The sequence below is a fragment of the Neodiprion pinetum genome, chromosome 3 (genome assembly GCF_021155775.2).
Source record: "Neodiprion pinetum isolate iyNeoPine1 chromosome 3, iyNeoPine1.2, whole genome shotgun sequence".
Lineage (NCBI taxonomy): Eukaryota > Metazoa > Arthropoda > Insecta > Hymenoptera > Diprionidae > Neodiprion > Neodiprion pinetum.
In genome coordinates, this window is record NC_060234.1 from 43,432,169 (window position 1) to 43,459,491 (window position 27,323).

Here is a 27,323-nt window from a genome sequence, read left to right on the forward strand (position 1 = left end):
GCCCGGCGCGGCTGAAGCCATTCACAAATCCATGCATTAATATTGTACGCGCAACGTTGTACCGGTGCATGTTCCACGCTGTAGATTGAGCTTCGTGCCTCCTGCGACTGCCTTTGTTAATTCTTATACAATGTCTAAATCTTTAGATGCACACTGCGGCTAGGAATTGCTTCGCTCCGACTATTTCAAATTAAATTAAAAAGCCGCTGCACGTGTATTTTTGCTCAACAAGATACCACGCGTGTCGTACAGTACGCGAACTAACCAGCTGTGTATCTATAAAATGTTTACACGAACCGCAGCTTTAATCGTAATCCGTAACCCCGAGCACCGTTAAAAAACTTTTGTATATTGATTCTGATTGGCAGAAAAAAAAGGACGTAGGCGTCTTATGATTGATTAAAAGAAGGAGGAACTGATATAAGGCACGATCGGAATAAATTATGGTGAGGAAAATTATTAACCACAATATTTATACAAAAAATTACAATACAATTCTGTTATTGTTTTTCCAATTATTGCTGTGCTCGCGTACCGAGTTAATTAAGAAATATTGACAATAGTCCCAGTCTGATATCTCACTTATAGTGTATCACGCATGCGGTGTGTACGTTCAATCCACGGTGCAAGGCTTAACAATTCGCGCGTCAATTTTTACGACCTTGAATAGTGGCGCAGGAAATAGGCAAAGGAATTAACCCGATTTCAAAAAGCTTTCTTTGCGGCGCTTTCATAGAGCGAACAAAAGCGCGCGAACCGATTGAACGAATTGGGCGGATGACAAGAGGCTCCTACTTAAACGCGTTCCTCCTACGAAGTAGAAACTGGTGGGAGGAGCCAATATTGATAAAATACAACGCGGAATATTTTGAAATCTGATATTTTAATTCGTAAATAGAGATATGATTCCCATTGCAGCTCCAGTACCTACAGCCTGTATTATAATGCCCTGAGTTCTGAGGGACCGCTTTTAATAGCCCGGATATGGGTTGTGGCTCGTCTGGTACTGGTGTCGGATGGAATTTCACACTACCCCCTTAGCAATTCTACGGTCATTCCTAACCCTTGGCCTCGCCGATGCGAGCTCGATGCGTCGCTGCGCCATATTCCGGTCTTCTTTCATAACCGCGTGTTAATATTAAATGCGCATTCGTCGGCGCTAGTACATCTTATCGGCGTTTGGTGCTACTTACGATGTGCCTGTGCATACCTAGAATAACGTTTATACTTCGACTTTCATTTGCCACCTTGGACAATCACACTCCAGCTATAATTAATATAATCCACCTCGTCAAGATAAACAACAAATAGCCTACCGTGTGCGAATGGAGGTTTAAATTTGGTACATTCTTATCTCTGCAAGGTCATTGCTAGCAGAGCGGTATCTACAGTGACGTACAGTCAATAAGTCATCCAAGCCAAACGTGTTCGGTTGCATTTCACCTGTACGTAAGTATAATGAATAACAATCGATTCACCGAATTCGAACTTATTCGTCAAAACAAAGACGAAGAGGCGTATATTATAGAATTTACCATCTGAAAAATGACCTCTCAAGCCAAAACATATCAGCGAGACTGAAAGATTAAAAAAAAAAAAATTAATATTCACCACGTTTCAATCTGAGGGTGAAATCTGAATTTATAAGAAGTTTTAAAGATTAAACAAATATTTCTCCTGTAGAATTCACATTTGTTTTGATCGATCAATCATTTTGTTATACGTATTTTGTGCCCGATTACCAGATTGATGGATTCTAACGGAGTATCGGTGAAACGTGAATGAGATATATTAAAATGTGACAACATTATCACTTGAGGAATTTGAATTTTGTACGAAGCAGTATTTAACATTCGGTGCATCACTTTTCTGACATCTATCGGAATGTTTAATAATAAGTGGTTGTAACTAGCTGTACCACTGATGAATAAGAATGACGATTTCTACACTTACAGGAACATTGGGTAAGTATGCATTCTGCAGTACCGACAGAACCGACCAAGCACCGCCAACATGAATCTTCCGCTTCGGATGAAGATACACGAATTCTGCATTACCGTCTATCGTTAAGTACATGCAGCTGAAATTAAAAGCTCGATTCACCGAGTACGACATAAGAAATTATGCAGCCCATGTTACAGCCAATACGGACTCGACGCACTTTTGAGAAATAATTAATAACTTTTTGCGATTTGCGGGTGATGAATTAGAATCGGTTTATTTTTTCATCGGCCAAAATTAAAAGATTTTGCCAAAAATTTGAAGGACCATTTACTTTCCTTGAACTTCTGTAACACTGAAAATACCGACCTACTGCTTTTCAAATGTACAAACAATTTGCCGTGCTGTCAGATTTCCAATACTATTGACAACACAATACCGAATTATATTTGCCGAATGCATAAGGTCCAAAAATTCAAACGAAGCGCCTAGGTTCTGGCTGCAGGGATATTATGAAGTTGGCAGAAATACTACTAAAGTATTTTTCACCATTGCGCGTGTTTATGTAATAAAGTCTAATTATTGCGCAATAGGGGGTTTGGACAAGGCGTTAGTAAAAAAGAGTCAGATTCTGCTAGTAGATATTATCGGTAAAACGACAGTGGTCACCTCGGAGATAATCGAAATCATCCAACCACTCGCTCAGGCAACAATACCGCCTCCATGACGCAGCTCGTGAGCATCACCAAGTTCCTGGCACACGCCATTCGCGTTTCGCCTGCAACCGGATTCACTCGTCCGTTTCACGTCTCCCTGAAAAACATGGTTATCGCTGTGAGTACGGTTCAAACCCTCTCCCAAGTCTCGACATCTTTTCTCCCTCATCCCTTGACTGACTTTAATAAATCTCTTTACAGGTAGGTAACAAACTTCCGTCGGTTGACCTCTTTGAGGACACGCCGGCTAACAAAATCAATTTGGCCGAGTATGCCGCCGGGAAGAAAATCGTCATCTTCGCCGTTCCCGGCGCCTTTACTCCGGGATGCTCGAAGGTAATATGAAAGAAACAATAATTGCTTAATTCTACTGTCTTCATTGTTTATTACGCGTTAGACGTTTTCTGTTTCGTGATTTACTCATGCTAGATTCCATTTCCACTCTGGTTCGTATCACACATGCGCATATGTTTACATTTTTTATGATACCTAACTATATTGAATGCTTACAAACTATACTACAAATCAATTCTGCATCAGCAGGAGTGTGTACTTTGAATTGTACATAAGCACTGGATAACCGATTTCTTTAACACCAAGTCCGTAACAGTATTCCGTCTTTATCAATCGTATTATTGCTTGTTGTTTTGAGTGTTTTTGATAAGTACTAACAGTTTGTACTAAGCTTTGTAAGCTGAATAAAATGAAAAGTATTGTGGACAAAAATCTTTCGATTTCTGGCCAATTTTTAATCAAAAACACGGTATATATGGGCTAGCTTAAACTACATATTTTTGCTTCATATTTCATACTATTTCTAATTTGGTTTTCTAATGAGTATACTTGTGATTTTAAAAATTGAACTGCACCTTCTGGACTATACATAGATAACTTTTCCCGTGGTAAAGAAATCCGCAAAGTTTCAAAGGTCAATGTAAATGAGATATTTTTAATATCTCATAGTTCGTGAATAGAACATATTACTGTATTACTCAAAGCCATAATCTGTTTAAAAATGATTCAATCTCGTTAATTGACTCGCTTTATAAAGCAGGTTCCCGTATTCTGTTGTGATTGCTAAAGGAAATTTTTATTTGTCATTATTTATTTTACAATGATTTGGCTCTTTTTGTTTCAGACTCATCTTCCAGGGTACATTCAAAAAGCTCCGGAGCTGAAAACCAAGGGTTTTCATGATGTATTCTGCATCGGTGTTAACGATCCTTTCGTTATGGCTGCTTGGGGTAAAGAACAGGGTGCTTCAGGCAAGGTATAGTAGTTTACAAGTAAACAGTTGAAATCAGTTGCACAATAATCACGGTACTTGTATGATAGAATCTTACCAACCTGATCAATAACAAGCAACACTACAAGGTCACCTTCGAAGAGATTAGATTAACAACCGAAGGGCAAACTAAAATCACTTGAAACCAAATACTTGTTCCTCATATCCTGAGATTCCTGCATGACTGTTTTTTTTTTCTTGTAATGTTCAAAACTGAACTTTGTCCACATTCTGATTGAACGATTATCTTATGTTTTTCTATAACGTCTGGGATTGATTAATTTTCCACATCACTTAATAATCGTAAAAACTTAAACTCCTATCTATAACTAAGATTTCCATCAACCTGCAATCACAGCAATCAAATATTTTTTAACCACCAAGGCCTCCTAAAGTTGGAATATTCAAAATAAGACCGATCAATAATTCCTTTCAATTAAAGAATCGGTCATTTTCAGGTGCGGATGCTGGCTGATCCAACTGGAGCATTTACCGACGCCCTAGAGCTCTCCATAGAACTCCCAGTATTAGGAGGCAAACGCAGCAAGCGTTATTCTATGGTAGTTGAAGATGGTGTTGTCAAGGAACTCAATGTCGAGCCAGACAACACTGGTCTCTCCTGTTCTCTGGCAGACCGACTACACTCGTAAAGAAGTCGCTAAAAATGCGGCCTCAAATCTACAGCGCTATCTATCGATCAACATATTATTCTGTTGGAATGAAAATAGAAAACACAAGTACCACTATTGGGGATCCCTTGATCCCAACTTTTTTTCAGCTCACCCGCCTACTCGACTTCTATGGCATTCTTCTAGGTATAGAAAGCGACACAGTGCTGAAGTGTTTTTCCCTTTCATTAATATATCCATACAAGTCTCATTGAGTAATTATCCAGTTTACAATTAGTTTTGAACCCTCGTACAGTTATCTTAAGAGACTAATTATTTTATAGCCATTGATTATTGCACATAATTTTCATTGATGCATATTATCAATGCTGATGTTGGAGCATTTGAGAGTTATATTCGATAGTTGGCAAATTTTCAAGTTTAATTAGTCATTCCTAACAGAGAACACCAGTCTCGATAAGTTTTATGTGTAGTATGTATGTATAGTAAAAAATCAAACTGCAGTAAAAAACAATACGTGATTTGGCAAACTAATAACAAGCATACAATAAATGTAATGATATCTGTAATTTGAGATGCCATTTTGCCATGGTTTTTTCTCTCATATTGTTATAATTTGTGAAATGAATACATATTTTACGTTATCTAAGTGTACCGTACTTTCTGAATCCTTCTGAATCAGCCACTTTTAATTAACCGTAAATTCACGCGCTGAATTCGAATGAAAGAGTAGAAAGATGAAAGCTGGCGTATGCGCACGACGATTACAAACATTTGACTCGGTGAGCGGCAGCAGCAGATTAGTTTGTACAGCTAGTTCGCAGACAAAAGTTTAGAAGATTATGTTTCGGAAATAATTTAAAATAATAAAGCATGCATGCTTCGACAAGAGGCTGGCGGAAAGCGGACGACTGCGCATGCGCCAGTAAAGAGAGAAGGTTAGACAGCTTTCATTCTCTGTTTCTTTCTAGTTAGGGAACACTTGCCGAACCCCCTTCAGCCCTCTATTCTTATACCGCTATGCTGTAACCAATCGTGATGATTAAAAATCACTTTACGTAGCCCGGTGTATTCGTGTAATAATTGTGAGGTAGACTTGGGGAGAGGGCCGAGATCAGGATGTACAAAGAATGTCGGCATGCCGCGTTTTCCCGAATATAATAAATACCATTTCAGATAAATAAAATGTGGTCAGTCTGTCTCCGTACGAAGTAATATAATCAGTCCTATACCTCTGTGTATGAGCATCATTGCTTATTGATTTGTTTACAAACACTACTTCTTAACCTGTCAAACTGATATTGGTTTACGCAATAAACATTGAGCAACAACGCCATCAACACAAACAGTCACATTTCATCTCACCTGCACGTTGTTTCTATCTGATATGTATGTATATTTTATCATGCACGCCTCTTACCTGTCTGTCATCGTCATAACCTCAAAATCACCCAACCTAAGCCTGCCGTAGCTAAAACTAACAAGAATAACAGAAATCCCGAGAACAGCAATAAACAATCGTCGGTATGCTGAACTTTCGAATTTTATTTGATTTTACCCTCACTTATTTTTCATAATATGAGCCTTATTTCCTTGTTTCTTATTCTTGAGAAGGTATTTTATGTACAATTTATTTGATAAAGTGTCAAACTAAAGAATTGTGTAAGTAAAGCAATTTGAACATTGTAACTAAATTTGAATTTAACTGCAAAAATTATAATTATAAATAATTTAAAAGGCTAAATTATCAACAACATGAAAGAGGAAAAAATCAAGTTATCGTAAAATTTTTTTTTATTTCCAGTCATGGATTTTGCACGTCAATTTTATAAATTATGGCTTATGTTTTGGTAAATAAACACTGCAGACAACAATAAAGCTAAAAGGCATCGAACTAAGAATTTTCAATACTCATCTTCTGCTTTGCGAAAACTTTGCTTTTCTGCCCTTCATCTCTGGTAATTTTTAGCTCTACGAATTTTCTAAAATAGATTTAGCTTAGCTGCTTATTTCACATAAAAATTAGTTGGTTAAGATCGTTATGCCAATCTATTAAAATTTTTTACATCGATCCCATGAAAGTAAAAGTATTTTAAACATTTTTTGCTTGTGAGGATCATTGCATTGTACTGAGTTCGTGTTCTTCGCATATGCAGAAAACACTTTAGGACACACTGGCGGCTATCGGGTGTGAAGATGGCTCGCTGGTCGACGGTATTGTCAGGAGTATTCCTGGCATTGTCGATGATTCTTTCTCTTGGTAAGCTACTCTTGCTGGCGGCGGGAACTAGCAATAATGGCGAAATTACTGAGGCGGATCAATGGCTGGCAGACATTGGGCTCAAGCAGTACAGATCGCTCTTCAAAAAAAAAGGTAACTTGACTGAGTGCGCGAACAAGATTATGAATCTGTGCAGATTTTTGTCTTTTTTGATATAATTTAATTTTTGATCGATAATAATCTGATTATTCACGATGTCTATAGTTTATTTTCTAATCAATTAAATGTAGCATTAGATAAATGATTCGAGGATAAAATGCAGCAATCGTTCGTCAAATAATCAACTCACAAAGGATTTCATTTACCGCAAAAGCTCACGATTAACCTTTATAGAAATAACGAAATAGGTATGATTTAATTCTATGTCTTGATTTACTAGCTGTAACGTTCTTTTTAGGCGAAACTGCAAAGCGTTCGAAACATAAGCGGCCTTCAAAGGATAAATAAAGACTCGCGCGCTGCTTTCATTTTGCCATTCTGATCTGTATTGCGTGAAAAATAGCAGCTTACACTTCTTGATATGACAAATTATCTATTCATACCAGCAGCTTGTTTTTCCGAGAGACGGACAGATGGTTTTCGCTACCCATACAGATCGTAAAGTCTCCGATCTATCTAAATAGCGAAAACAAAAATACCCATCCCTATACGGTCTGCCCATTGTCGGAAAAACACAAGTTGATTCATTCAAAATAAACGCAGAGACAACTCCAAAGATTACCGAGTATAACCCGTGGATTTCGGGAATTGAAGGCGGTTACATATAATAATTGACAAGACTTATTTCCCGTTATTTCGAAAAACTGTGGTTGAAATTTGCCACACAGAAGCAACCGTCTTATACTACAAACAGACGCACTGTTAAAAAAATTTAACCAAACATAATGTCCCAGCAAGTCCACTTTATATATGTGTTATTTCTTACATTTCTGTTAGTGAATATGACAAAATATAAAAAAAAAAATTTACATTTGTATTTTTTACTTTTTTTTTCACTTATTAATACATTAACAAAAGGTTAAATCAACCCAAAAATTTTAGTGGACCTGCTGGGATATTTTTTTCTAACCGTGTATAATTATTGATCTTTCCCGGAACTCGAAGCATTTGGAAAATTTTTCGCTCAAAAAATACGAACTATTCGATCCACATATATGGGAGGCTTATTACACGTTATATAATGCATGACTCGGCCTGGTCCGCCCTATCAGCGGCCCATGTCCTAAGCGGTTCTTAATGGTACAGTAATTAAACGATCATAGTGATTAGATATTGCATAAGTCATAATGCAATATCGTTCGGTTAGTGACGGCTTCATCTACAGGTGATTTATTAGCGGTTCGGGGGTTCTCGAGGTTTCTATTATCGCAAAGCTAATCAACTCATTATTCGATACGATCATAGCACGTATAGATGTGTATTATTGTGTACATCGAACTTGTCCGTACTCCAATTTGGCTAGTATCCAATTTCCAATCTATATCTGAGAACGCCTCTCTGTGCACCGAGTTGTACGTCCATCGTCGATTCTTTCTTCACAATCGTTAATCCGGGCCGCGTTCAAGCGTAAACAAATATCCGCGCATATTGGGAAGATGAAAATTCCCGTTCATATTCGACCGGCATTCCAAAACGCATTTTCATCTATTACAAACAATGACTGACTATAGGTATTTGCACTTGCAAGCGCGCAAGCGTTTCATCTATTTTATTTCCATTTCGAACAGCCGACGAGGAGACCAAAATTGGGTGCGCATAATTCGCGTTTAATCGGATGTAATCGGCGAGGTCAACCCGCATAATTATAGCCGAAAAGTTGTCCCTGCGCCTTGGCAGCCTTTGGCAGAGTGTAAAGGTCGGCCGAGGTCGGACGGGGTCGCCTCGGGTCGGCTGGGCAGCCTGCCTAAGGTGTGCTGTTCTGCGTGGTTATGCGGCAATGTCACTGCGCGGTGTTCGACGAGTGTACTCCTCGAGGGCCGTTACCATAGCGTTATTGCACGGCGGCGTGTTATTCGCCTATCCAGAGCACCCTGAGCACCTGCAGGCCCTCGGTCTCAGTCTCAGTCGCCGTTAGTCGGTGGTAGTCGATAGTCGTGTTCCTGCTCTTCAGTCCGCTCGTTGCTCTTCGCGCTACCCGCGTTTTGTATTAGTTCTCCGCGCCTGATACGACAGTAGAATCAATCTCAATCTCCGCAATCACGTCGTAGATTACATTATGCCCCTCAAAGCTTACAAATTAGACATTAATTATCGTGCGGAAGTTGATAATTTTCGCTGTGTTAATGAGATTTTTGTCAAACCGTTAACATCGCTTATCGAAAAGAAAACGCGGTCAAATAATTTTTGACGATGTCTCAACGAGGTTTATATCTTACCATGCCATATTCCATTCGTCGTAAATAAAACTTTTTAAAAGCATTTATTTATTTATTCATTCAAAGCTGTACTTCGCAAATGTGTACGTACATAAGTTATCGAAAGTATTAATACGGTGAAATATTTGTTCTTTTCGATTTATCATTTCTTCGAAACAAACCCCGAAACATTTGTAAATTATCCAACATCCGGTTTCTACATCTAGTTTTAAACGATATTTTTTTCCCCCTGTTCTTCAGTTTACTTTGAATGAAACTTGAGCATTATTTGAGATCTACTAGGTACAACTGCAAAGTTTCCGGTTGTACAATTGAGCCGTATACCTATCTTTATTATATTTAAACGGCAAGTCTTTTTTATCGTTATTTCCATTCCCGTAGCTGGTAAAACAGCGGGAGAGGAAATTAAAATGCTGCCCTGCTGATCATCCCCGGTTCAATTCATCCCTGCCGTTTCGTCCAATCAACCCCCACCTCTCTCTATGTCGTCGGTAGAGAAATTAAACGAGTAGGTAGGGCACAGGAAAAAAAAAGAAAAAACTTCCCACTTGCGCCGAAAGAACAATCACATTTTTATTTACTACCGACGCTGCCTCGCGAGAGCAAAATTGTTTTAAGAGAGCTCAGTTTTTATTTCTCTCACATTCAGTTTTACATTATTGTCTATAACGTTTATGGTTTTGATTTCGATACGCAACGTAATATACGCGAAGTAATAACCTTTGCTTCTTCAATATCCCAGAACTTTTCGTTCCGTAATTTTGTATGTGATATTTGTGCATGACCTACTTTATTTGTAATTGTGTATACATCGCGCTCGCGTTTCAATTTCGAACTCATTCGAAGCGAACGGTATTTGAAAAAGAAACCGTTGGCAGGAAGTTGAATAGGGTTATATCGAGAGATTGATATCTTTTTCCCTGCATCATAAACCGGAAATCTGAATTTACGACTTTCGCGTGTCGATTTAATGTACATAAGATGCGGAGGATGTTTTTCATTCGTGATAAGAGAAAATTACCAACACGCAAAGAAATAGCTGTATACATCGTACACTTTGTTGTCGGGGAAAAAACTAGATCGATATAACCGATATAACGACTTGATAACGCAACTTTATTTTATATACGTGTGGTGTGTTACATGGACAGGGTGCACACCTATATGTATGGATAATTATACACGCGCTCACGTACTTATCCCACACGAATATACGTCGAGTCAGATCGTTAATTCAAACTTGCAAGCAAAAGAGGTCGAGGGTTGGCGAGTCAAGGAGGGGTGGGTATGTGGGGTGGAAATTCGCCGAAGGTCGATTTAAACCACATGAATATGCGCATACGTACACGCGATTTACCAAATTTGCATTTTCAATCGTATGCATAATAATCACGCGTGCATACGTGCCATCCGTATAATAATGCGTCACTTGCGCCACGCAAGGCATATCTGCCTGCAGTTTCCCGTCGAGGAAACGAATTCGTCGCGGTCAAAGAATTCTACAGTAAGAATAACCAAAAATAATCAATTTTCGATTGTTCGATTAAATCGATTATTTTTTCCCGATTAATCGAGTACAATCGATTATTTTTCAAACTCAATCAGTAGACCGACTCGACAGATTATTTTTCCTCACAATCGGTTTTTGCTTCTCATTCCCATGAACGACGCAATAAAACTTCAATTTATGTGATTAAAGTATCAATTATTAACATTGTCTTACTTACTAAGTACCTATATTTGATATGACAAGTGAAAGATAAATGAATATTTTCACTTTAATTTCAAAATTAAATATTTCCAATGAAACTATATATCATCACAAAAATTTTCCGCTATTAAGACTACATACTTAAATTTACGAAATTTTGGTTTCAAATTCACCGTCTCAAAAAAATAAGAAATAATCGATTAATTGATTAATTTTTACCGATTCAATCGAGTCGAGTCCGATTATTTTCTTCGACTCGATTAATCGATGCATCGATTATTTTTAGCTTGGTAGCCATATCTGGTCGACATCGATTATCTAGTCGATATTTGAAATCCATAGACTAATGATTGGACCGAGTCACATGACGTTACCACAAATTCACACTTTCCATTGACTCAATTCTCAGATATTTTATAATTATATATTTGTTCAGATTCAAACGTTAACCGCGTCGGATTCGTTGATTTGAAACAACGTTGCTGAGTCACCCCAACTACTTTTATAGTAATAGAAATTTATGACGTAGATGATTATTTGGTAAAATAGTGTTCGAATTTTCTACTTGCCGCGCTTTCCTTTGAATTCCTCAAAATAGTTGGCAAATTCAATGACACACACACGCTGATCAGATGATTAAAACAAATCGCACTAGTTATAAGCGATGCTGTTCGGCTGTTTTCTCGTTTAATTCGAGGTATTAATCGAATTTATTTAGAAACAATCAGCTCTTCATTCACCAGACTAAAAGTTCTGCCCAATAAAATATATAGTTATTTGAGCATCCGTCCATAAATTCAAGCGTGTTTTTAAATCCAAACGAGTTTATTTAATTGGGATCGTGAAAAATGTTGTCAATTTAGATAACGGAATTTATTCGAAAGCCAATATGTTTCTCTAGCTCAGTACGGGATATTCAATTGAATGAAATATAAATTCATGATTCAAATGAATTAATTATATTCAATTGTATGTCATGCAAGTCAAGTACGAATCGATCCAAACTATTGATTGAGGTGAGCTTTTGTTGCTTTCAGTTAAAAGTCATCTCGTAAATAAATCCCTTAATTGTTCAAAATATACGTTAAGCCATTTAAATCCGGAGTATAAACTTCAACTTGAAGACAAAAAAACTCTGCTAACTGAGATCAATAATTTTCGAAATTTTTTTCACCCCTTACTTTTAAAACATATCTTACATTACAGTTAGTTCATCTCGGTTCTACTGATATCCGATTTTTATGCTGTGCTTGATTCAAATTTCAAAAACAAACAAATTTCTCTGCCACGAAAAATTCCTTCGGTCTACAAATTTTTACTTTCACTACTTTCTCTTCCTCCGATGAAAGATGCAGGACTTGCATGCTGGTATAGGTGATTCGTAAACAAGTAGAAATTTGAAAATTAGTTCTTATCATGCCGGACAAGAGCGTGGAAAGCAAGGATACTGAAAAACTAAACAACGATTATTTCGACCAAGAAATATCGTCCATCGGTATGTCGTTACGTCCAAGTGGTAGTGCAACATCCGGTGAGTATAAGCGGGCTGAACTCAAATGAATCAATTACCAACAATGTGATATGCATATTCTTCGCAATTTTATTATTTATGATTTATGAATTTAAGGTGTATTATAAGCTTCTGGATAAACGTTATATGAACTAGGGATATTCTTGTCAGTAATATGTATAATGTACAATCGACTATTGCATTAGTAATGATTCACATCATTATAAGTAATAACCTTAATTTTACCTGCACATAATTAAGTACAGTCCATAGATTACAATATTTCACGCATGCAACGTGATAAGTTTAACATTTATGTCTTTTCGTTATCCTATCTTGTCCTTCACATGCCTCAAAAATCATCCATTTTACCTAAGCTGTTCCTATTTTTGCCACATCATTTATAGTGGAGAGTAAATTCAACAATATGTTACCATTGGTTCGAATGTTTATCTTCTTGAAGCAATCTATCAGATTTCTCGTTTGTCCATAACATACTTGGGTAGAATCACGAATTGAAGGGGAAGTCGCTAGAATAGAAGTTAGCTGTTCAAACATGTTCATCGTAACGCAAGTGTTCATTTTTCTATCCAGCTCTCCGGTTTGTGGTAGATCGATCAAGCAACTGTGTAGAACACTGTCGAACCATATAAAATCGTCATCTCGTGTTGCGTAATTGACTTTATGATCGTTCAGCCAAAGCGTTAGCTAGAACAAAGTACGTCAGGTCTGTAGAAATGCAGATAAGTCATCACACGATTATATGCTGTGAAAAATGTCTTTGATTGTAAAAAGAGTGTTTTCAATTGAGGAGATGGATGGGTGGAAAGAGAATCTTTTAGCTTTTCTTCGAAAAAGGGGCATACCTATGCTGATTTACTTATCATTTTTATCTATGCAGCAAAAGAATCTATTATAATTAGAAAGGATTTAGTATTGATTTGGCCTAATTTTCACGTTATGTAGTATGGAAATGTCTACCTTAGCTCGGTTCAAGTACGTCAGTGGATTTTCTTGAATACGTATTATCTTGAGCCGCTGCATACGCTCAAAGTTTAGCATCGGTATCTGTTTCAATTGATTATCATTGATGTCCAGTCTCTGAAGGTTCCATAGATTGAGATAACTCTGCGGATCGATGTACGTTATCATGTTAAAAGATAGATCTAGTCTTTCCAGGGATGTCAGATGGCTAAGCCAAGCAGCGCTTAATTGGGTAATTTTGTTGTAGGACAGGCTCAATTCTTTCAATGATCCTAAACCCAGGAAGGCTTCATTTCCAATACGATGTATGCCACAAGAGTGAAAATTCAGCATCTCCAGAGTCGTTGAGTTCACGGCAAAAGAGCGATCAGGGATCTCAGATATCATAGATTCCGAAATTGCGATTTTCATCAGATTCCATTGCAGCTTAGATTTTACCTCTTCGATACTGGCATTACTGCATCTTAACCAATCTCTTGGCCCTGCAATAATAGGCAAAATACATTTTTAATGATAATTTTTTTTACATATTTCAGAAACTTTCAATATGAAATACCATGCACTTTACTCATCAATGTTATCTCAATTGATTCTTGCCTTCAAACGCTCAGACAAATTTAGAATCCAACTATTAATTATAAGCACTGAACTGTAAATACTTGAAAATACTTTCATCGCACATTATCTTGATGTAGGTCTCACCTTCTCTATATTTGGATGTTGAGCACTCTGTTGCTGCAATTATTATATAGCACGCAAAAGCAAGTAATCCCAGAAGACCGTGCATCTTGAATTATGTCAGGCAACTGAAGCAGACTTGACGAATTGTTTGGTAGGAGGAAGTATGTATATATGCTCCACAACAGGAAGTTACGAGACAGGAAAAGAATTTAATCTACACGATATCCTTCTGCTGTTTGAGATAACAGCTATTCCTGAAATACCATACCACTACAACTATGTAGACAGCGTTGAAACACAACTAAATCACATATATGTAATAAGTCCCTAATCTCTTTGTTTTTTTTATTTCAAAAGGGGAGGCTCATTTTCTGCCCGTATTATCATTTAGTGAGAATAAAACTTATATTGTTCAACAAGTACAAGTCGTAATAATAAAGACTTGAAATTTCTCACAGGTATCTCAAGTCTCGCGAATTGCGCAGAAGTTGAGGCACTGCCGGAGCTACCCCACCATGATTGGGAGCGTCTTCAGCGTGCAGCGCGTCTTTTGCAACAACGTCTCGTCTTGCACCAGTGGCTGACAGAGCATGGACTTCATAATCATTATCAGAAGTAAGAACTTGTGCTTTTATCAGCACTGGAAATCTGTAACTCAAGATTTTAGCATACAGTGCAATGATGCTGTACGCAATATCTGTCACAGATTAGTTCAGATGGAAGTTATTTCCTTGGAAGACGTATACTGGGTTGAAGATCATGCCGCACAAGCCGTGCTTGGTAAAGAACTATCGAAATGGACTCAGGCTCGTCAAGAACTTCCAACTTCTAAGGAAGACTTGGCAGTTTTGAAGGCAGATCTTTGGAGTTCTGTAGTAAAAAATAGTCAACATCAAGATGCCTGGACTTGGGGTATTGTAGAAAAATTTATAACTCATATGATGTAAGAAAACCAGTTAGAGGAAAAATTGAGAAAATGCAAATTCGCTCACGTTAAAGTTATTTCTGTATCAAGTTGATATCTCACTGTCCATTGAATCTAGTTTTACACATTCACCATCGTCAACCAACACTCTACTCCTTAAAAATTGTCAATGGCAATAGCAATAGAGTAAACTGAAGTAATAACATTTGAACTAACCGTTCGCTGCATTACATATGTAGAAACTTGTTTCCCCCATCTATAACATATTTTCGTCTATTTTCCCTGTTTATTTACTTTACAAAAATAGGCGGTATGCTGGTGGTTTCCGTCTCAGTCGCAGGCTTAGTAACATTAGCAGCTATGACGCAGCCTGCTTTAGCTCCAGAAGCAAAACATTCCCTCTTGCAATATGTTACTGGGAAATACCTCCTCCCCAGCAATTGCCGTGTCCATTTTCAATGGGAGGAACCACAGCTCGTCGGAGAGACCATGACGTTCACAGTCAAAGTGAGTTTTATTGTTCGTTCGTTGAATTTCACAATTATTACTGCGAAAGCTCAATTATCTAAATAATTTAAATTGTTCACAATGAAATCGTTACTAAGTGAGTTAGGGTATTTGGAAACTACCTGAGAATGACTCACCTTCTACTCATATTTTACAGTTTTATCAGCGTAATGGACAGCCATATCCAATATGCGACAAAGATAATTTGATTGTGGAGGTTACGGAGGGTGCACGAAGAGTGGCAACACTGATAGAATTGGGTGGAACTGATCCGCAAGCTGCCAATGCTGCAGTGGTAAAATTCACAGTGCGACATGCTGGCCAATATCGTATAGCAGTGCTTATCGGCTCTTGTCACGTGCACGGCAGTCCCTTTGTTAAAAATTTTCTTCCAGGTACAATATCACAAACGTTTCGCCATAACTTTCTACCTATTCATTGCTAATTGGCTGCAATTCAAATTTCATTTGTTGTATCTCGAGAAAAGATGAAACTATTTTCTAATTTCATTCACCTTTTTTCAGGGCCACCTGACGCCAATAAAACTGTTTTTGTTCGTCAAAGCTCGACAGTTGTCTGCACTTCTGGCGTGGCTCATTCAATGGCAATTGAACCTCGTGACGAATACGATAATCTTTGCATATTTAGTAATACAGATAATCCTACGGTTGGATATCACGTCGCAATTAGTCAGGCACGTAAAATATTGGTTTGTCGATGGTGGCTAATCAAATACCAAAAGTAACCATCAATCTGATCAGGAAAAATATGTTCAATTGATAATTTTTTATTCCTCGTGTATTTAGATTGGTAGTGTAGTTGAGGAGGGGTCCGTTGTCGATTGCAACGTCCAACTCGAGTACGATTGTCCCAATCAGCGGATTTGTTTGCGTGTTAGTTTTCCTAAGGAAGGATGTTATCACGCCACTGTCAGCTTAGCTGGCCTACAACTCCACAACGGAGACTTTGACATTATAGTTCTAAGCAGTACGTGAGTTGCTTCTAGTATAAAACATTAAATTTTTTCAAACTTATACAAGTATGAAAATAGTAGAGGAGTGGCATTTGAAGACAAATCAACTCGATGTGTCACTTTTTTCCAACAGGCAGCGATGCAACGTTAGTTCATAAAAATGTCGCCTCAAAAAATCCACACATTTGCTATGAGGCAAAGTTGATGGGGATGCAAGGAGAACATTACTCGAAGCCCAGAAAAGTTTTCTGCTATGTTTCTCCCAAACAGTTGACCATTAAAGAGTATCTCCTGAAATTTATTCCAAAGCGCCTCGTTACCTTCAGGCTTTGCCCGTCGACTAAGGTAATTTTAATGTGTTAATTACATGAATAATATGCAGATTGTGTGAATGTGCTGATGAGATATGTTCGTTCTTTCATTAATGTATTTAAAAAATAATTTCAGTTTCATTTTGAAACGTCAAATAATCAGTATTTGGGATACGACGCTTTCTCTATTGACGATGGTTGTCAACCACCGGTAGAATTGATATCTCGCTGTCGTAATGTAATCGCTGCAACGTTTACGCAATTTTTACTAAAGAATATTGGTGGCAGTGAAACGTTTAAAGACAAACAAGATTTCTTTTACCATGAAGTTCGTAAACATCATCAGAAACATTATCATGAAAAATTATCAATGAAAGTGCAACGAGATAAACTACTCGAGTCTGTAAGTACATAGTTTGTAACTCGAAGAAACATCACACTATCATTTATTCTGCTTCATTGAATGAGTAATTATTGTGTAGCTTCAATCACTTTAATGATAATTTTTTGAATCGGCTTGTTTTGTCTCATAAATTTTGATGAAAATATATTCATTTTTTACAGTCTATGAAAGCTACTAAAGGATTTTCTGTTAGTGACTGGTGCAGAAATTTTGAAATCACATTTCAGGGCGAACAAGGTGCAAGTTTAAACATTTGTTTGCGCAATACTGAGATTTATAATACATTTTTTATGATAACAATATCTGTATTGTTTACTTCTCAACATAGGTGTGGATTGGGGAGGAGTTCGACGAGAGTGGTTTGAGCTGATTTGCGCAGCGTTGTTTGATAGCGGAAATGGATTATTTTCGTCATTCGGCGAATCGCAACAAGCACTCGTACATCCAAACAATAAAAGGCCGCCCCATCTCAAGCTAAAACACTTTGAATTTGCGGGTCGAGTCGTCGGAAAGTGTCTGTATGAGTCAGCACTCGGGGGATCTTACCGACAACTAGTGAGGGCAAGGTTCACACGATCCTTCTTAGCACAAATAATCGGCCTTCGAGTTCACTATAAAGTAATCATGACTTTTCTAACATGGTATGAGTAATGGAATGTATAGCAGCGTCGTTTCTCACCAATTTTCATATTGTTTTCAGTATTTCGAACAGGATGATCCAGACCTGTATCTCAGCAAAGTCAAGTACATCTTAGAGAATGATGTTGAAGAGATGGAGTTGTATTTTGTAGAAGAAGAATATGACAAAAGTGGTCAATTATTGAAGGTATCCTGTAACAAGCTTACCACATTTTCATAGCACTGAATTTTATAAGTAGGCCTAGTATAATCATTTTCAATAATTTTTATTTCTAGGTGGCCGAACTGATCTCGAATGGAAGCAAGACGCGTGTCACAAACGAAACGAAACTTCGATACCTAGACGCGTTGGCGCAGCATCGTTTGGCCAGTTCTATACGTGAAGAAGTTGACCACTTTCTTCGCGGTCTTAATGAACTCATTCCCGACAATCTCCTCGGCATATTTGACGAAAACGAACTCGAGGTAAGCCCTAAAATGTAGTAAGTAATCTAACACTTGAGTTTTTGCAATGGGTATATGATCAAACTTTTTGTGAATAATTTATGAATGTTTATTCTTCTTGTGTTCCGACACAGTAAAGTACAATCGCAGCTAACGCTGATCCATACACTTTTAGCTTCTTCTTTGTGGAACTGGTGAATACAATATAGCAGACTTACGAGCACATCATATAGCTAATGGTGGCTCACCAGAATTCTTGAGAGTTCTCGATTGGTTTTGGACAGCGGTGAGCAATTTCACACGCGAAGAAATGGCCAGGCTTTTGCAGTTTACTACCGGATGTTCTCAATTACCGCCTGGTGGATTTCAACAGCTTAGTCCAAGATTTCAGATCACAGCAGCACCGACATTTGCCAATCTACCTACTGCGCATACATGGTAAGGCACCGGCTTTTCACAAATCATCTTCCTTAATCGTAAATTACAAATTCAAAGAACTTGAGTTGTGATTAATTCCGTTATGGGTTCATATATGCCTTGTACTTTTTGCAGTTTCAATCAGCTGTGCCTACCTGACTACGAGTGTTACGATCACTTTGAGAAGGCGCTGCTTTTAGCGATTAGCGAAGGTACCGAAGGGTTTGGTATGATATAGGGGGCGCAAAATCGTACAATTTCTAGTCCATTTCTAGTTCGAATGGTAGAGGTCGATAACGAAATACGTATTTTGTACCTCGCGACACGTCTCTGTAGATGATAGAAATTAGATAAATACTCAATGCAGACAGGGGACGCACATTTTTTTCACTATTCTAACTATAAGCGAAAGGCAAGTTTCCCATTGTCCAGCACAGGTTCAAGCCTGTTATCCTCTGTTATACCTTCTTGACGAACTATGATGGTCCAGTTTGTCTGAAGGTAGACTATAGATAAAGCAAAGTATTCGCTTTAATAAGTAATCTACATTCCATCATTAAAAAATGCCTCTGTGATCCATTCCGCGAAGGATAATACGTAGTTTTAGAATATAGAAGCTATACACGAGTAGGGCGATGGTACAAAAAATTGATGAACAAATCATTTGGGTATTTCATTCGGACGCGAATCATATGCATATTGAGAACAGATGTTTTAAACACGTATATCACTTCATTTTACTGGTAGAATCATCTGGCGTATTCATTGTTTTGGAGTCAACTGGCATTGTTATACGTTGGTATAAGATTTGAGATTAATAGTGATCGCTATTTAATACCTTCATCCGTGAACCGAAAGATATTCGTTTCGATATTCTGAGTAATGGAAACTCACGTAGGTAATCTGACGGCTGGGCATCAATCACCATCACTTTTCAGCATTTGAAAATTGTTTAATTCTCAAATTCGATAATCTACTTCGCCTGCTGATGTATAGTAAATAAAGCACAGTTGGATGACTCGGTATTAGAGACAAAACGACGCTGATGTCCACATCTCCAAACATAGATATTATATAAGGCAGAGAAAAATTCCGCGTGTCCTATTAAGTACCATGTACAGTGCAAGATGTATAATAACACATACCGAGTATGTATAGATGTAAATTTATTGTGTCCCGGAAATGCACAAGACCTAATATTGTTATTTGAGTTCATATCACTTGTTATAATTTTCATGCTCATAGCTCAATAATCAAAACAGTATGAAAATAGTGAGTTTAAAAAATATGCATATAATATTATATATATACACAATATACAGTGTAGAATTATAAAATATTGCGACATCGTTAGTCATTTGTTGGCTAGTGTGTACCATTTCAATTACTCAACTATAGCAAAGTTCACCATATGAAAATTCAAAACTTTCACTTTTTCAACAAATTATTATACATAATATACAGACGTATACATAGGTATGTATATACATAATAATATGAATAGTATTTGATAGTAATGGCTGAACAATCGTAGCTCAAGGGTATAAATCAATACCTACTAGGTATGTTGTAGTGTGTATTTAATTGATAAATAGTATCATACACTCACTCACCTCTATTTTCAACATTGATTCTTTACCTATTTTTCTTAACCCAATGGACTGGTTTTGTGACTTTCCAGAATCGTATTAAGTAATCGTATTATTATTATTATTACTATTCTGTATGTGGTGGTTTGCCAGAACAGTATTTTTAATTAAGTATAATTAATTACGGGATTATTTGACATATTTATACGTATCTTTTTTATCTTTGAATTTTAACGATAAGCAAGTGTATTCAGTTCACGTAATACTGCTTTCATCTCGTTATTTTCAATCAATTATGTACCAGCATTGTGATGTTAATAATAATGAATAAAGATTTTCTTTCTTTTTAACGAATATCATCAAATTCTTTTGATGAAACGTTTATCCGCAGTGTATGAAAACGCATCTTCGTTTTCGTTGGGACAATTATCAGAGATATGGGGACTGAAATAGAAACGGTGATATTATATTTACACAATTTATTTTATATCAACATCATATTATAATCGTACTCATCGAGTCACAAAGACGGCAAAAGTAACGCTACAATAATAATAATAATAATAAGGGAAAGGGGATTATTACGGTAAGAAAACAGATCAAAATACACGAGTGTAAACTTACAGATGAGTAATAAAAAAAGTCAATTGATTGTTGAATTTTATCCTAATACCTTAACAACTAACCCACTCCCAAGTCAACTGTTGAATTGGTCGTTTTTTTAAACTTCTGGATTTCAGGATGGTAATTGTTTAACAGCTGAAAAGCAATGGAAAATTATTACAAAACACCGGGAAGGGCGGGGGGGGGGGGGGGAATTGAGAAAAATTTTTGTATTTTAAATTTCAGATAAAATTGATGAGAAAAATCATTGTAATATGATATACTTTGTAAAAAAATGATCTATTGTACAAAATGCTTTTCCATCACTAGTGATTAATCTACAATTATTTGTTTATTATTATTATTATGTATGCTTGCTCGTTGGATTAACGTTAAACCACCAAATGCCCAGTATCTGTAGGAAGTAGGAACTAAACAAATTTCATTACAATTAACTAAAATTAAATTGTATAGATATGTAATTCATAAGTATTGATTAGAAAATGTTATTTGTTGGAGTTTCTTTACATAATGTGGCAGAGAAGCAGTAGATTAACAGGGTTCGTACGCACAGGAAAAACCTAGTAAACCCGAAAAATTCAGGAAATTTTCAGGTATTCAGGGTTCCAAAAAGCGTACAAACCCCGATTAAAAACGTAATGTAATTTCTAGCAACTGAGAGACTGGTCTTTTGACCTTCCATTTATGTACAGCGTTAACGAAAATTATTCTTATTGACATTAAAATTATCAATCAAAAAATTATAATTTCCTACGTTTTGTCTTTTTAACGAACTGTGGTATATCTTTCATTCACTTGTAATTATTACCAAAGCCTTTATATTGATACTTACTCCAAGAGCGAAATCTTCTATGAAAATTCGTTTAAACTCCAAAGTAACCAAGGCTGACGAAATTAAACTTCTATGCAAATTCAAAATTCATCAAGTGACATATAGGATCGATATCAATTCGACATTGACCTTACGTCTTTGTGAAATTAGGAGAAAAAAGTTCGTTGATGGAAGGAAGTTTAAAACAGAGTTACTTTCAGATTGTTTGCGAGATTTTTGATATCTTGAGGCCTAACGTATTAATGATTAGCACTGTGTGTGCGGTAAAAAATTTTTCTAAAAAAACAACGGTAAGAATTTGAAGTAATACTGTAGTTAATTTTCAGTAGATCTACGTGGATTCCGAGAGTAGTAAAAGTGAATAAAATATTCCGCAATTGGATAATGTAGAACTGCTTTAGTTGTACGGAATATTTTGTAAAAGTGGCCACCAAGCCTTACAAGGTAACTTTATGGGCTACAACTGTAGAATCCCCTTCCTTGACGGTGAAGGACAATTTTAATCAAATATTCTTGGTGTATTAAGAATATACTGATGGAAAGAAAGCGCTGTTCTATTTACTGTCTTTTCTACGAAGACCGGGGTGATGATGTAAATAATATACGATAGACTTTTTACTGCAGGAGTGCCATGAAAATTCTACAATTTGTAATTCTACTCATCAATTCTACTTGGTCAAAATAACGAGGGTTACTCTTTTCGAAATTGTCCTACCATTTCTTTGTCCTTGCATTACTTTTCATGCCCCTTTTTATGCTCGTAAAAAGTGTACGTTACAGTTAACTTTTTTCAGTTCTTGGAAATAACCATTCTACAATATATTATTATCATAAATAAGTTTGGTGTCTACCAGTAATAGTGTGAAAAACGCCACAAGAATACTGGCGGCATTTGGTTGAGTGGATTACCAAGGTTAGCAAGAGTAGTGACACTGCCACTTTCTTCGCTTATTGTTAGTTCAATTCAGGGGCAGCCAAACTATTGCGGTACAGATTCACCTGCCATTTCGTCTAAAACTAAAGGGTTATACTCAAGGTATATTATTAATTCGTTTATGAACAAAGCAGCGTTAATATGAGGCAGATTCTTCACCATCGTTTACTTCAATGTATGGTTTGTTTGACGTAGGTGTTTCACACCTTTACAATTGAATTTAGTAAAAACGATAGTGTAGCCAAGCCATGAGATGAATCACTCAAGGTCACAAGAGCCACGTTTGACTGCCCTTGTTTTCCACCTCCGTGTTGACGGAACACACTGTGAACAATCCGCTACAAAAAGTGGACCAGTATCAGAAGTAATGTTGTTTCCCATGGTAAGCTTAGTGTTATACACAGTTCGGCTTTTTTGCAAATTTATTGATAGTAATCTCATTCCATATTCGCGGATTGCTATCATATTGAGGTATGATAAATTCTGATACTAACAGCAAAAAAGGTCGAAGATACTTTTAAAAGGAATGGTATTGTAACCGCCACCGGTTATCTTATTGAACTTGTTATTAGAAGATTAGTATAAGAAGATTACCTAATTGGATTCGATAATTTTATATCGAATTTCGTAGTTCATAGTGGAATTTGTGAGTAAAGTATTCATTGAACAAGAAGAATTTAATTTATGCTGAAGAGGCGGTAAGAATGCAGATGACAAGAGCAGAAAATAAATTATTTCGACACATGGTGAGATAATCTTAGAAAAAAAATTAATCTTTCAATTAATCTGCAAAATAGCCGCAGACAACAATATATTAAACTATCGTGATTTGTTATTCTCTTTTAATATTTTTTCTCTGTTATTTAAGTATTATTTGTGTTTTCTTTGTATCTCTGTAGCACTCCGATTTTAAAAAAATAATCAGTTTGGTAGTCTGCAGCACACTGGTTCAGGGCGGAACAACTTTCATCGATTTCACTTGTACTCCATAATTAATTGTCTAGGTAAATGCAATTAAAAATAAGGAAAACAAAAATATGAATAAACTTCAATATACAAGTAAAGTTGATTCTAGTCATGAACCAGACACACTTCAATAATGCTTGTGTATGTGCTTACGAATCACTTTGTAACATTACAATTTTTTCAGTCCGCATGCTTCCGAAAAACACCTGGAAGAAAATTCAATAGTCATGTGCAATTTGAATATCTTTCAGCTGCGGTGACTATTGGTCTGTGACGAGTTATAAGTGAGACAAAAACACAAAAAAACAAAAAAACAAGTAAGCACTTACTGTGACTAATTCGAGGAGATTTAACCTTCTCTTTTGATGGCGCCAGGAGCTTCGGCTAAGCCTTTGACTTTTAGTCTGTCAGCAGTTTTCAGAAACGCCGGCAATTGGTCCTGCGATACGTTTACTTCACCTGCATACATGAACTCTAGGATAGCCTGAAGGTGGCTGTATGCTACATCCTTAAGAATTATTATCGGATGCTTTGATGGGTTTTCCTGCGCCAAAGATTTCAACTTTTATTGATTGAAATTGAGTGGTGACTCGAGTGTCATAATTCAGCAAAGGAGAAGTACACATGGTCACAATGCAATTGCAATTAAATGTATCTATCAAAGACAAGTGCATGATATTTAAAAATGACTAAGAATAACTAACTTATTGTTGCATAGTATACTAATAGATATTAATTAAACTCACCTCTAGCAATGATTTAAAGTAAGGGCTGCACGCCGAGAGGACCATTTTATGCGCTTTGCAAGTTTGACCTTCACACGCAAGGGTGACGTCCGTGAAGCTTTTTTCATCCCTGAGGTGTTTGAATGACGATACCATGTTAGATTGGAAGTCGTTCCATTTAAGGAAAAACTGTTGCTGTTCTCCAGCCATTTTTTTATATTTGAGTTCAAATATATTGACGCAACAGTAGCTTAGCTGTGAAAATGATCTAACAGCAACACTGCCAACTCCGCTGCTTCAACTCTGGAATGAAAAAGTTTCACCTGCTCAAATAATTTATTATTTTCAATACATTTATCGGTGTCATTAGTTATACAGATATTAATTTGTGATGCTAGGTCACTGGATATACAGAAATGCTTTTGTACTTTGTTCAGATCATATATACATTAACATATTTTCAGTTTTGAACGACACAATCTATTCTTTCACATAAAATAGTGCATGTTTCTCAATTTGTGAAAAGAAAACTTGTTCTGTTATGTTGATGACGAAGGTTGGTTGATTTATCCGCCAGATTGATTGTGTAAAAAGAACTTGATCTTGTTGATAATTTTATCCATAAAAGTGAACTGCTATAAAAAAGGTTGCACTATGTTTTGGGTTTCCTAAGTTTCATTCAGTTTTCGTCACCCAGGTTTTCTTTTGCATCATATAAATTCTATTTAAAGTCTAGAAACTTTATTCACATTGTTCAACGATCAATTGAGATTAATTAACAAAATGTAACGAGCGACAAGAAATTCATGATCGAGAGAAGGTTGTTAATATGTCAATTTATATTATATATGTGTTATATACATGTAATCTTGGAAGAAAACAAACCACCGATTAGAAACAACATACAAGGTTTGTTCTAGGAAAATAATAAACTGTGTAAATTTTCACTTGGAGACGAGTAATATATGTGGTGTGACCTGAATTTTGGTGATAAGCAACTTTACAAGGATTATGGTAGTACATGGCTCTGTGTTAGGATATGATGACAGCAGATTGTTAAAAATTCTTTGCTGGAGGTAGATTAAGAAATGTACAATTGTGGTGAAACTAAGAATAATGATTCAGAAATACGTGATAATAACATTAAAAAATATTAACATATGATAGTTGAAAAATTTGGACAATGTATAATTAAGTTGACACGTGTATACGGTTGAAGCTTGAAGCAGTAAGCGAACGGAGAGAAATGATTTTGTTTTGGAGACAAGGAAGAGAGCGCAGAGTTGCCAAACATAGGGTAATTTATAGGTTAACTGAGATAAGTTTATGAACTGGATATAACAGAGTGCTAACGCATCAGAGTGTTTGATAAAACTGAGACTGACAAGTATTATCAGAATTCCCGTTGCCACGGTGGTTTGTTATTTTAAGGTATTCCGTAATGGATGCGATCCATTATTCGCATTACGTTGGAATTTTTAATGCGTGCGTTTCTTTCTCATACCGTCAAAATGAGCCTTCGGAATAAGATGAAATAACTCGGGAAAAGTCGATCCGGGTTTAATCACACTTTGTTTTATGGGTTTCACCTTTGAACAGTCGAAAATATTGTTGCGATTAAAAACGAGCAGCGGAACGATTATTTAATTATAACATATATATATATATGTATATATACATATACGTACATACTACAGTATGGGTATAGATGTATACATCTATATTGGCAAGAACTTTTCACCAATGGTACCAATTTTTTTTGTGTGACTACACGATGGTGAAATTCGGTCGTCTTCGGTCACCACCGACCATCATCGGGCTATTCCGTTGGGCTGCTGACTCGACGGTAAGAAAGAGTCCTTTCAGAAACGAATAGCCACGAGTAGCCAACGATTACAACGGTGTTGCATTCCTTTTTTATCGACGCAAATAGCTCAAATTACTATATCATCATTTGGTTTTTTACTGAATCAGGAGTTGTAGTCTGGAGTCGGCAGCAGAGGGCGCTGGTGGTACGGTAGAGATGGATGGAGACAATTATTTGGATTCTTCTAATATATTTTCTATCGTATGGAAGTAGAACAAATAATTGATGTAATTCAATCACGGAGGGCGTTTTTTGTACAAATTCCTCGTATTTTCTCAACTGTTGGTTTTACGATGCTCTAGATGTTTTTTTTACATTCCTGACAGTTCTGCAAATCGATTCTGAGATGAAAAGTTTTCAGTTTTGAAAATCGTAAAGACGGAAAGATAGCCTCAGTTTTGTATACGTCTTGTTAAAATTGGGCCAGTTTTGAAAAACGCTATTCTCAATTCCATCAGACGCTGTTTGATTGATTTTTGTAACAGAAAATGCTTGACCATAATTTCAAGTCAGCGCCATGTATGATTGAAAACCACAGCCAAAAATCGAAAAAGTCTGACGATAATTTTCCTAGCTGTTCTAACGATGTTCCGATGTCATTTCAGGCTCTATTTAGCAGATTGAAGTGTCTTGGTATCAGCGAGCATCTGCCTGATTCCAGAATTTAGAATTGTAGAGTTTTGTAATTCGGTAGGGATAACACTTTAAATAGTGCAATGAAAAAAGATTAGCATTGACGTATCAGTAAGTCTCAAGTTTTTGATCAATAAATACAGTAATCACAGGCAATATTGTAGAAATTTCCAAAAGATAACTAAGTTATCGAAATAGGCTGTGAGTTGGCATGTATGCGATAAATCGAAGATGTCAAAAGTTGGCTTGGGCTGTGGGACAGGACTGTTTTTGCATCGGTATTTATTCTATTTTGAGCTCAAGTACGATAAAATCCATTCAATATGAAACTGATGAACACCAGTATATATTCGGTAGGAGATTTTATTACTCATATCTTGCGTGATCTTTCGTTAGTGCTGAATAAAATATGTTTAGTTGC

The 27,323-nt window shown here is 36.6% G+C and overlaps 4 protein-coding genes across 23 annotated transcripts; 2 read left to right on the forward strand and 2 right to left on the reverse strand.

Annotated features, from left to right (window-relative positions):
• The first annotated feature begins 2,510 nt into the window (after positions 1-2,510).
• Prx5 (Peroxiredoxin 5) lies at positions 2,511-5,220 on the forward strand. Its single transcript, XM_046618998.2, has 4 exons — positions 2,511-2,775; positions 2,859-2,993; positions 3,796-3,927; positions 4,401-5,220. The coding sequence occupies exons 1-4, from the start codon at positions 2,665-2,667 to the stop codon at positions 4,590-4,592; spliced, it is 570 nt and encodes a 189-aa protein (XP_046474954.1). The 5' UTR covers positions 2,511-2,664; the 3' UTR covers positions 4,593-5,220.
• A 135-nt stretch (positions 5,221-5,355) lies between these two features.
• On the forward strand, positions 5,356-20,973 carry LOC124215514 (apoptosis-resistant E3 ubiquitin protein ligase 1). Of its 16 annotated transcripts, none has more exons than XM_046618983.2 (16): positions 5,356-6,095; positions 6,728-6,945; positions 14,572-14,728; positions 14,820-15,025; positions 15,346-15,545; positions 15,703-15,940; positions 16,070-16,239; positions 16,352-16,532; positions 16,652-16,863; positions 16,966-17,232; positions 17,394-17,469; positions 17,561-17,850; positions 17,933-18,058; positions 18,148-18,336; positions 18,491-18,753; positions 18,868-20,973. In XM_046618983.2, the coding sequence occupies exons 2-16, from the start codon at positions 6,768-6,770 to the stop codon at positions 18,968-18,970; spliced, it is 2,856 nt and encodes a 951-aa protein (XP_046474939.1). In that variant the 5' UTR covers positions 5,356-6,095; positions 6,728-6,767; the 3' UTR covers positions 18,971-20,973. The 16 variants fall into 16 exon arrangements, with proteins under 16 accessions (XP_046474939.1, XP_046474940.1, XP_046474938.1 ...); XM_046618984.2 differs by having other exon boundaries at positions 5,356-5,960; XM_046618982.2 differs by having other exon boundaries at positions 5,356-5,782.
• On the reverse strand, positions 12,516-14,284 carry LOC124215515 (leucine-rich repeat-containing protein 15). Its single transcript, XM_046618997.2, has 3 exons — positions 14,135-14,284; positions 13,430-13,914; positions 12,516-13,156 (listed from the first exon to the last, which is right to left on the reverse strand). The coding sequence occupies exons 1-3, from the start codon at positions 14,217-14,219 to the stop codon at positions 12,821-12,823; spliced, it is 906 nt and encodes a 301-aa protein (XP_046474953.1). The 5' UTR covers positions 14,220-14,284; the 3' UTR covers positions 12,516-12,820.
• lolal (lola like) lies at positions 20,786-26,216 on the reverse strand. Of its 5 annotated transcripts, XM_046619000.2 has the most exons (5): positions 26,091-26,216; positions 25,907-25,991; positions 24,424-24,705; positions 24,007-24,221; positions 20,786-23,883 (listed from the first exon to the last, which is right to left on the reverse strand). In XM_046619000.2, exons 3-4 carry the CDS (start codon positions 24,610-24,612, stop codon positions 24,027-24,029), a joined length of 384 nt encoding a protein of 127 aa, XP_046474956.1. In that variant the 5' UTR covers positions 24,613-24,705; positions 25,907-25,991; positions 26,091-26,216; the 3' UTR covers positions 20,786-23,883; positions 24,007-24,026. The 5 variants fall into 5 exon arrangements, with proteins under 5 accessions (XP_046474956.1, XP_046474958.1, XP_046474955.1 ...); XM_046619002.1 differs by lacking the exon at positions 26,091-26,216 and having other exon boundaries at positions 20,786-23,049; positions 25,907-26,071; XM_046618999.1 differs by lacking the exon at positions 26,091-26,216 and having other exon boundaries at positions 25,907-26,070.
• Between the last annotated feature and the right edge of the window lie 1,107 nt (positions 26,217-27,323).